Source organism: Asparagus officinalis, chromosome 1, assembly GCF_001876935.1.
Source record: "Asparagus officinalis chromosome 1, Aspof.V1, whole genome shotgun sequence".
Taxonomy (NCBI): domain Eukaryota; kingdom Viridiplantae; phylum Streptophyta; class Magnoliopsida; order Asparagales; family Asparagaceae; genus Asparagus; species Asparagus officinalis.
In genome coordinates this window covers 38497129-38508654 of record NC_033794.1, presented here as the reverse complement: position 1 = coordinate 38508654, position 11526 = coordinate 38497129, and the positions used below count along the sequence as shown (strand labels likewise).

Genomic DNA, 11526 nt, shown 5'->3' with positions numbered 1-11526 from the left:
TGAGTGATTCCGGGTGCGTTGGATGCGTGACGAAGAGTTCGATCCGCTCTGATGGTTGGATTGTCTTTAGAGTGGTCGAGGCACGGAGGGCGTTGTCCTTTTTGTGAACAGTGCCGGGTTCCCGATTGGTCCGGGTCTTCGTGATTCCGAAGTCCTATCCGCTCATGTAACTCGTCGATTCACTTCAGTCGTTCGTCGACGTCGATTAGGCTCATGTGGATTGGGTGGTGACGTTCATCGTCGCTCGTTAACACTGAACCGGTTGTGGAGAACTATAGGCAATTTTTGATGCCTACAAAAGTGGGCTCCAGTGCAGCCCACCATCGTCCACAACCACGCTCGTACGCCATCACAATCCTCCCTCAACCTGAAGGCTACGGCTCGGATTCCCAACATACAGTTGGTCGTAACCGAACTGGCGAGCAAAGCGGCAAGGGAGATAAGGCTCTATGTAGCACTGGTTCTTCACCCGGAGGACAAGATATCCAACACGGATGTTCACTAGCCACCGGAAACAACCAGCATCAAGAATAGTCCGATCGCTTCTGGGTTTCTCCTCATCAACCAGCGCATCGCCATAGCGACCTGAAAAATGAGGGAAACACTTAAAGAATTCCCAACTCTTGCGGACTCGAAGCTCTTGCTGCACATCACTAAACTTGTTCCCGAGCCATCTGCTCTTCTCCAACAGCTGTATGAAGGGGACGGGGATGTCAACAACACTGGGCGCTGACATCAAGTCAGGACGGTGAAGAACGAACCACGCCATCAGATATGCATAAGGGAGCTCAACCTTCGGACAAACAAGCTCAGCTGATGGTTCAGAACCCATATGTGTGAAACTGCTGACCAGACCCCTGAGCCCGCAATGGATGCTAGCAACCATTGCTGGGAGCAGGGAAAGCTCTCTCCCGTAGGCTAGCTGAACTGCAGGGAAGAGCACCTCGATGGGTAGAGTGTCTGAAGGCTGATGCGGGACGACGCATTTCTTCAACCAAAGGGCAAGGTAGCCTGCTAATAAAGTCCGGGGCTAGAGTCCGGGGCCCAATGGACTTCTGGGCACGGCGGAGAAAAGAGCGAAACTTGGTCCCCGCGGGAAAAGCTCCCTCAGCACTGGCGATAGTGTAAGATTGAGCCTCAGCCTTCTCCAGCAACTCATTAATCGCAGAAGGGGTCAATATGTCTAACTCATGAATGGACTCGTCGGAGTTACCCTCCAAGTTCTGGAACAAATAGCAGGCAAACTGTTTCAAACTGATCTGCCTCTTCCTCTTCGCTTGAGGAGAAGTCTGAACCAAGGAGGTGTGATAATGACAGGTAAGATCCCAGAGAGTGTCATACATGTCGGGAGTATCTTTCTTCATACACTCCAGCTGTTGGTTCGAGGGGAAATACTCCTGATACGGACAATCTCCCATCGGAAGACCCGAAACATAATGCATCTCATGCAAGGCTAGCCCTAGCTCACCACCACTGGTCAGAAAAGTGTTGCTGTCAGGCATGTAGGTCTCCAGCAAAGCCAAGAAATGGCGACAGCTGACTGGGATTCCGTACATAGTAGCTCGTATGGGCGCATACAACCCACTGCTCTTCAGATCCCTCTCCCAGCGCGCTAAGACGAAATCAGTCATGTGCGCTCACCACCCTTTGGCTAGTGAGGAAGCCCAGCCATAGCATCTGTATTCTGGTAGAGGTAACCGTCTCCCCAAAAGAGCCAGACGGTTACTCACAGTAGGGGCAGCTGCTGACACCTCGCCTGGAGGTGCAGTGTCAAGGCCCATAATCCCGGGTCGAAGACCACGAACGTCAGGATACCCGTTAGAGCCGGGGGTCTTGTGGTGAGTGACATATCCGCACTGAACCCGCTCAGCATCTTCAGTAAGAGGCCAAGACATCTGCCTGTCCACGGCCTGCCCCTTCAAGTGACTGAAGGAATATTGGCGTGGAATCGAAGGGATGTACAAACAAGCTCCACCATCAAAAGTCAGCCAGTGCTCCTCTCCAAGAGTCAGTATAGCGGGGTCCTCGACATGATCCCCGAACAAGAAGCTCGGCTTCTGTAAAGCCTGAGTGGAAGTAGAATCAGCGGTAATAAGCTGGCGCAGGCAATGACGCCCTCCTTCCCGTATCAAATGACAAGATTCGTCTGAGCGATCTCTGTCAAACCGAGGAAGTGGACTAACGGCCTGCCTAAGGGAAGCTGAAGAGAAGACCTCCCGACTACAACCGGTGTTGGCGGGAGGAGGAAGGCTACCCGCGGGAAATTCCACTGCAATAAAGCACAAGGGTAGAGTCAGAAAATTCATAAGAAGAATGATAAGCTCATTCACGGAATAATTGGAGCGACGATTTTGAGCGTCCTACACTGGAAGAACGGTATGCATCATCACGTGAATAACGTGGTGACATACACCGACCTATAAGGCGTAGGACGACACAAAATCGCCCCAATATACCGAAGACTTGAATTGGCTAAGCAAAACAAGTCCGAAACCTTAACCTCCGCGAAAGAGGTATCGGTTCTTCCTTAATGACCCGCTAAGGGATCAGTCAGGGATACAGAAATAGAGAATTCTCACCCCTGAAGGAAAAGTCTGCCGGGAAAGACGTCGTGGGAACCTCCTCCTCACTGTGCTGCGAATGGGGATAACTCCCGGAAGATCGATGGTGACGAGGAGACATCGGAAATCTGCAGTGAAAAGCAATCTGTCAGGTACAACATGAATACACGAAATTTAAGAAAGGGAAATTAAGCACTTGGACTTAAAATCCTATAAATAAATAGGATTTTACAGTTAAAGTCTAATTAAACCTACCAATTTTGTGCCCGCAAAACAATGATCGTTTTCGCGGAGAATTTTGGTGAAATACCCAAAATACCCTTCGTGTTCAAGGCCAAAATTCAGGTCAAGGACACGCGTAACCCGGGTCATGATCATCACATTCGATCATATAACACCCCGGTACCCCACAATTTTGGTTAAAGTTTGCAAATGAGCCCTTTTGCAGAATTTAGCCAATCTTGCATATAGACCCCTCTAACAACTTTTGGTCCTCTTGCCTAAAGTACCCAAAATACCCTTCGTGTTCAAGGCCAAAATTCAGGTCAAGGACACGCGTAACCCGGGTCATGATCATCACATTCGATCATATAACACCCCGGTACCCCACAATTTTGGTTAAAGTTTGCAAATGAGCCCTTTTGCAGAATTTAGCCAATTTTGCATAAAAGCCCCTCTAACAACTTTTGGTCCTCTTGCCTAAAGTACCCCTTAAACTTTCGGCCAAATGAGCATGTAACCTAGGTTCTAACTTCAGTCCTTTATTACATGGACACCACCCCAATTCTTTGGCCGAATTTGCAAATAAGCCCCCAAAGTTTTCAGCCCCATATTTGCACATAAAACCCTCAATAAAGTATGGTCTTTTTGCATAAGACACCCATCCAAATTGTTACCAAAGGGGAATGAAATCCAAGCCTCAAAATTTCAGTCCCATTTTGCAAATAAACCCCCACGAATAACCGAGACACCCTAGGGTGTCTCGGCCAAGGGCGAGACACCCCCGGGTGTTTTGAGTCCCGTTTTGTCCCTATACGCCTGTTTTGGACCCGAATTCGCCCGTTTCCGTCGATTATTGGATGTCTCGATGAAAATCAACACCAATCAATGTTCGACGATTCAAACCCTAAGGGTCAAACGCCGGTCAACGCGTAACCCTAGGTCAACGCCAGTCAATGCGTTGCAACAAAAGTCAACGTTCGAGAATGAAAATCCACACCAATCGACGTTCGACGATCCAAAACCCTAAGGGTCAACGCCGGTCAACGCGTAACCCTAGGTCAACGCCAGTCAACGCGTTGCCAAAAGTCAACCTTTGACGAATCAAAACCCTAAGAGTCAACGCCGGTCAGCGCGTAACCCTAGGTCAACGCCAGTCAACGCGTTGCGATCAAAGTCAACGTTTGACAATTCAAAACCCTAAGGGTCAACGCCGGTCAACGCGTAACCCTAGGTCAACGCCAGTCAACGCGTTGCGATCAAAGTCAACGTTTGACAATTCAAAACCCTAAGGGTCAACGCCGGTCAACGCGTAACCCTAGGCCAACGCCAGTCAACGTGTTGCAACCAAAGTCAACGTTTGACAATTCAAAACCCTAAGGGTCAACGCCGGTCAACGCGTAACCCTAGGTTAACGCCAATCAACGCGTTGCGATCAAAGTCAACGTTCGACGAATTCAAAACCCTAAGGGTCAACGCCGGTCAACGCGTAACCCTAGGTCAACGCCAGTCAACGCGTTGCGACAAAAGTCAACGTTCGAGGATTCAAAATCCACACTAATCAACGTTCGACGATCCGAAACCCTAAGCCAGCACAATGTGGCGGAGGTAGTTCAAAGTCAACTCGATGACACGAGCCAAACTCAATTCATCAGCTGTAAACTCGAAACTCCGACGACGGCCAAGCGATAAACGCAGTGCCGAAAGAATTTCGGCTATTCGTCAAAGCATCGGATAGAAACGAGTCAGGAACACTTTGGAGGGGGTATCTGTAGGCATTGAAAATTGCCTATAGTTCTCCACAACCGGTTCAGTGTTAACGAACGACAATGAACATCACCATCCGACCCACATGAGCCTAATTGACGTCGATGAACGATTGAAGTGAATCGACGAGTTACGTGAGCAGATAGGACTTCGGAATCACGAAGACCCGGACCAATCGGGAAGCCCGGCACTGTTCACAAAAAGGACAACACCCTCCGTGCCTCGACCACTCTAAAGACAATCCAACCATCAGAGCGGATCGAACTCTTCGTCACGCATCCAACGCACCCGGAATCACTCAAATCCGAGTTCGTACGAAGAATCTACGGAGGAAAACGATCAAATGCACCTATGGACGTCTCGGAGTTCCGAAACACCCCCAGGGGTGTCTCAGAAATTCCGAGACACCCCAGGGGTGTCTCGGAAATTCCGAGACACCCCAAGGTGTCTCAGAATTTCCGAGACACCCCTAGGGGTGTCTCGAAATTTCCGAGACACCCTAGGGGTGTCTCGGATTTTTGGAGACACCCCAAGGGTGTCCCAGATCTGTGCGGACACCCCTGGGGTGTCCTAGATCTGTGCGGACGCCCCCCCTCTTGTTTTCCTATAAATAGGACCCCCTTACCTCATTTGGGATGATCTGGATTTTTGGAGAGCCTCGGCGAAGCCCTGCTGCAGCAAACACTGATTGAGCACTTCAACCGAGGAGGAGAGGTCTAAATCAGCCTTCATCACCCGTTCTCATCTTTCCTTAGTATTAGCCTTTAGCGTTAATACTAAGAAGAGCTAATACCTCGCTTTAGCCGAGGTATACGCTTATAGCTTCTAGATCTCACGCGGATCGACGAAGTTCTGTCCGATATTTCTGGATCAGAAGTTTCTAGATCTCACGCGGATCGACGAAACTCTGTCTGATTTATCCGGACCAGATCTGATTGCCCCGGTGGTCCACGAATATCAACATCCCTGTCACAGGCCAAAGACCCACGCAAGCGAGACCGCACCAAAACGGGATCTCGTGTTTATTTTCGAAAAGTTGTAATCTTTGTTTTGTTGCACGAGGAGGTCTTATAAAAAGACTGACTTTTTATCGATTCTTGTTGTAACGTTTAAAGTTGTAACAGATTCAAAGCAATGAAAACAGCAACTTTCCCCGAAAACACACATGTTTGGCAAGACATGACATGGGCTAAAACATAGACATACAATCATATATTTTTAAATGATGCACTAAGCAAATTTATTCATTTAACAAAATACATATATTAAAAAAACTTTTATAAAAAGAACTAAAGATTACCTAATCTTTGAGATGATAATTTTATCCAAGAGTTATTCTCTTTTATAAAAGATGGTACTATGAAACAATAATACATGCCACGAAAATGATACTCGTAAATACACCTACTCTAAACTCTCGTGGAGGGGAAGCGAGCATACGTCAATATTGTCCTAGATCGGACAATTGTAATCATCACTGCAAAATAATGAACACCAAGCTATCACAAAAGCCAAGGAGACCATGAAGAACTTCCCAGCGTCTTTCATTCAGAGGCGGGTTTGTCCTCAAAATACTCATCGGTCCAGCGCTGAGAAGTACCCCCTTTTGTTTTGCGGAGAAACTATGCTTTCGCAGCTCATGAAACAGAAGACCTGAAGAAAACCAATTGCAATACAGAATCTTTGGGAGATAAGAAAACTAATATGGGGGGCAACCTTATCCCAGAATATTAACCTCAGCTACGTGTTATAAGGTAATGGTGGAGTGAGTTTAGAATAGTCTCTTCGCTAGGGATTTTTTGTAGTCCGCACTTAAAATAGTCCTGACCATATTAAAAAACCAAACATGAGCTGAAGAGGTGGGTTTGGACTAATTTTTAAAATACTATCGTCATTATCAAAAAAAAAAAAAAAAAAAAAAAAAAAAAAAAAAAAAAAAAAAAAAAAAAAAAAAAAAAAACAACAACAAATAAGACCTAAGTGCTATGTGGTGATTTTTGGTAATCCACCCATTTCTCTTATATATGAAAAGGAGGGATAAAGAAGAACCCATGTCCCCTGTGACTTTGGATCTATTGCTGGGTATGTATTTCCCAAATCAATTTCTACAGAACATAAATTTCAACATAACAAAGGGAGGGCTTTATTGAAAAACAATTTCTACAGAACATAAATTTCAACATAACAAAGGTAGGGCTTTATAAAAAAAACAAGAGAGTTTGATCCTCCCTAACATATAATTGCAACGATCAGAGACATAATGTATATTTCTTTTTCTACATATTATTCGCCTCCTTGGAGTTTTGGCAACGGAATGCATTATTCTAGTCGTCTGCAAATCAGCAACAGCTTTTTATCCAAAGAAAAGAAAATACACAATAAATGAGAAAAATAAAATAAGATTAAAACAATCGAGTAAGCTTCAAATGGCTTCCCTCCTCAACATCGATGATCATTATTTCCTGAAGGAACATACAACACACAAATCCTACAACATGCTCAAATACGCTGATATCCACTCTCTATTTCTGCATCTCAAGCAGTTTTAGCTTTCTGCCAATAGAGAAAGGAAGCAAGTCAGTATCAAACTTTGCGATGCCTACATAATGCTTGTTATTGAAATATTAGTGAGAAAGTATGTTGCTTTATATTATATTGTAACACCAATATTTTACCAATAACCAAGATCACCACTCCTTTTTTTAATGTGAAAACGTTATTGAAATTAAATATAGTATTACTTAAGATATATTTCTTTCAAATTTAAGTAACTATGAAGTTAGTTCTGGTACAGAAGAACTCACCCTTTTCTCCTCTTCCATTTGGGCCTTGATATATGAGTACATGGCAACTCCTGCAATTGCAATGCTAGTTCCGATGGCCGTTTGAGTTGAGATCTTGTTTCCTGCAGTAGGACCATCAACATTGAAGTTAAACTATCGATAAGAGTGAAGAAACAGTGAGACGATTAAGCCAAAGAGTGAAATGTAACAGAGAGCTGCACTATACCAAAAATAATAATTGAAAATCCAATGACAAACACTCGTTTCAACACATTGCCAACTGCATGTGTGAGAGGAGCAACTCTTTCCAAGGTGTTAGTTGCCAACTACAGGATCCATACAAGAAAATCATTTAGTTAGAGAAGGAACACTAAAAGGCGAACTAACATAATTTCAGCTATATAATGAAGAAACAGAAAAGGAACAACTGTAACTGTAGATTACCTGATTGTACAAGTGATAGAACAATCCGACGCAGATGAGATCTGTAATGAACCTTGTCATTCCTACTTTGGCAATTGCATCTTTAAATCCATGCTGCATCAGCTTAGGTCCCTCAAACTGTGAATCAATAAGCAAATGCTCAGTTATAAAAAAAGAGCAGTTATTGTACTTTAACGCAGAATATGAACCTATGCCATTAGCTGGTCACATTCTACTAAAACATTCATGACAAATTCCTAAGAATTCTTTAAAACCAGTAACTCTACAGAGAGACAATTGCATATAAAAATTCTTCTCTCATATTACCTTTTCTGTGTCCACAGTTTTTTTAGAAATGAAATTGTTCAAAGTTGCGAAATATCTCTAAAAATTGTACAGCTTTAAAAGCCACTAGATAGGCCGAAATCACATATAATCCTCGAAAACTTCCAATTAAAACAAGAAAGTGCGACAAGTAAATCCCTAGAAAGACTCCAGGATAGTAGTTTCGAATAGGTATATCACCTTATCTACACCTATAAGTTCTGGAAGGGGGAAAAAAGCTTAGACCCGATGAATTCCAGCTTAAATCCATAAAAAACCATTTTACATATCAATAGGAAGTGTACATACCAATATGGCAGGGGGTATGCAAACGATCAATGCAATGATTGAAATGTATGCATATAAGTTGGTGCTGTCCATGTCAGTCTGAAACAAAAAGAAATCTTCTGTAAGAAAAAGAAAAAGGAAGATGCATCAAAAAGGTGTGGTGAAGAGAAATGTACCATAGCTTTCTTAGAGTAAATACTCCGGTAAGTGAATGAGATGTTGGAAATCATGGCACTAATGAAGCCAGTCCAGTTAAATGATAACTCCGTGAGTGATGCCATTGAAACACCTGCAAAATTTGCAGATCAAGTTTTCTTGAGTTCATGATTCATAACAAGTGACCAATGGATTTAGCACGCTGCAGAATTGAGACACTACAGATATTTAAGAAAATGATATTTGAGAAAGAATCTAAAACATAATATAAAATTCATATTTATATTATAAGTTCTATTATATCATAACAACAAACTTATTGAATTTATATGACTTCTTGATGGTTTTTCTGTAACATGTAGCTACACATATCAGTGGCCTTTTATTCTGTCTGCAATGACAAACACTGCAAAGACTGAAGAAACGGTCTGATTACTTACTAATATGGGCATCAACTTATGGGGTTACAGAAACTTGTTTGACTCGAAAAAAAAAGGGAAAAAAAAAGAGAGAGCCATAGGTAATTCAAGTTGAATTCAAATTGTCAATCACAAGGGGAAAATAACTCATCATTTCATACAAAATCAAGGCATTTTATGCTTAATGAAATCTCAAGTCATCAATGTTTATTCCGAAGAGATTAAAACATTAAATAATATGAAAAGCGCTAATTACCAAGCACGACAGGTGCTAGAGACAGCCATAGTGTCAAGGGGATCTGCTGTCCAAGGATGAATTGCGATGCTGCCGCATTGAAGAAGGGCTCCAGCGCTTCACAAATAAAATTAACAGAGCGGGTCAGTAACAACAAACAACAAAGAATTTCATTTTTGTGAAGATCAAATAACTGAATACCTTTAATTGTGTGAGTAAATGAGACTGCAACCGCAGCAAATGAGACATTGCTTGTTACATGTCCTAAAGCATGGCATACTGCGACTGGGATGAGCAGCTTCAGAATATTGGCATCGATGGGCTGCAGAAATATTATTTCCAGTCAGAATCGGAGCTGAAACTTGCATCTTTGGGAAATATTAACTTCTGTATATTATAAAGTTTTCAATGATTATGACATGAATTTCCTTATCTGCACCAACAACTCAGTAATCATATTGTGTACATTTATCATTCAGTTATATATGTCCTCATTTTGTTAACAGTAAATATTAACTTGCGGTTCAACTTCTTGTTCCACATGCCTCATATAGGATTTCTTTTACTTAAGTTGCTTGACTATTAAAGTTTACACTTTTATGGTAGAAATGCTCATTAGAAGCTTATCTCAACTAGTAACCATTTTTCTTCAGAAGTAACTAATACAGGCTGAAAATACAGTAGAAGGAAGGATATGGTACCAGCAACATGATTCAATAAACATTTATACTGAAACTGTAAACCTCAATAATTACCTTGATCAATTCTTGATAATTCTAACAACCATAAAGTCAACTATAAAGGATTCTGAATTGCTTAACTATACAAATTATGAAATAATATAACATATCACTGACTATCTTAATCAGATCATAATCACGACGAACGCTTGCCATGTCATCCCAATCTACTACCCACCCCATATGGATCACACACATCACTTGAAAGGAACTTCTATAACAAGCCATTTAAAAAAAAATGTTGTCAATAAAATAAATTTTCTGCCATTTGCATCTGCGCCCTTTTATTGAACCTTGGGTAAAAAGGAAAGACTCCATTCAAATGAATACTCCTTTAGATTCAAAGGGAAGTAGAATAGCAGGAATTTATAGGAAAATGTGCAAGTATTCACCAGCACAAGATTTTTTTTAATCTTATTTACCATGGGAAACCATAACTATGAAGATGAGATATTGTCTTCCTCAAAAGTGAAACAGAATAGAGAGGAGAACAATGATACAATGGAGGTCAGACAGTTCAACTTACAGCACGCTTGGGGAGGCCAACAGCCCAGCTCGCCAAACAATACACCACACCAACACCAAGATGTATCACCGACACGAAGCTACAAACTACTTCTTTGTCAAATATTAACTATGGGATCCATACTGTTTACAGTGTATAAGGAAACAACTTACTAGGGGTAAGGGAAATAGTTGTAGATCTTCTTGTTGAGGATATTGAATATCACGTTTAAGAAGTACCTGCATTGAAACATAGTGACCTGTAAAATGGCTACCAGTATCAAAGTTACTATCAATTAATACAACACAAAATAATTCCTTTATTAAAAAATGAAATGAAATAATTTGACGTTACATTTGATTTATTTTGCATAAATTACACATTTGATCACTTGCATATGTTGTAGAGATGGTCATATGGGTCAAAGACAGATTCAATAATAATCCCGTGGCCGGTGATATCTGCCTACTGGGTAGTCATAAGCATCTTAACGTTAATTTTTGTCAACTGCCTTATATTATTAGAATATTGCGTATCATATGTAAAAACTTGAAGCAGTGGATTCTACCAGCTAAAAAATAAGTGAAAGAAAGCTCCATTTTTGTGAAATGAAATAGAATAAAAGTAACAAGATAATAGACGCAAACTCTATCATGATACTTTCCAATTATAACTTATTTAATTCTATTTGTAAAAAAATAGAAAAATAAATGCATACCGTACCACATGAAGAAGAAAAAGCCGGTCACAAGTGCAGGGTACTTGGCCGCAAAACCAACTGGCGCCACTTTGGCTTCCCTAAATTAAGGAAAAAAGAAAAAAAAAAACCAAAAAATGGAATATTTCCGTTAGAAAGATTGGCCGTTAGCGAGTCGTTAACAAAGAGAGGAGACGGACCTCACCCAGCGGAATCGCTTCCTTCAGCTGGCGAGGCCGCGGCCAATACCGGCTTCACCCTTTTCTCAACCGTTAACTTCAACGGAGAAGGGAGTAGGATGTTGGGCCGGAGTTGGCGGCCCCAAACAAGATTGCCGGCATCGGTGACCGGCCCATTGGGCCTGGGCTGGGCCGCGGAGGCGAAAGCCGCCTGCTTTGGTTGTTTGTGG

The 11526-nt window shown here is 42.2% G+C and overlaps 1 protein-coding gene across 1 annotated transcript in view; it reads right to left on the bottom strand.

The window, feature by feature from the left end:
- The window catches only part of LOC109833381 (triose phosphate/phosphate translocator, chloroplastic), a 28407-nt gene continuing 23602 nt past the window's right edge, over nucleotides 6722-11526 (bottom strand). The window contains exons 2-13 of the mRNA XM_020401034.1: nucleotides 11323-11522; nucleotides 11144-11218; nucleotides 10594-10659; nucleotides 10442-10520; nucleotides 9377-9497; nucleotides 9197-9292; nucleotides 8542-8654; nucleotides 8387-8464; nucleotides 7775-7891; nucleotides 7557-7656; nucleotides 7352-7452; nucleotides 6722-7100 (exon numbers count right to left, since the gene is read on the bottom strand). Of these exons, the coding sequence (XP_020256623.1) occupies nucleotides 7083-7100; nucleotides 7352-7452; nucleotides 7557-7656; nucleotides 7775-7891; nucleotides 8387-8464; nucleotides 8542-8654; nucleotides 9197-9292; nucleotides 9377-9497; nucleotides 10442-10520; nucleotides 10594-10659; nucleotides 11144-11218; nucleotides 11323-11522 (1164 nt within the window). The 3' untranslated portion in view covers nucleotides 6722-7082. The remainder of the gene's footprint in view (nucleotides 7101-7351; nucleotides 7453-7556; nucleotides 7657-7774; nucleotides 7892-8386; nucleotides 8465-8541; nucleotides 8655-9196; nucleotides 9293-9376; nucleotides 9498-10441; nucleotides 10521-10593; nucleotides 10660-11143; nucleotides 11219-11322; nucleotides 11523-11526) is intronic.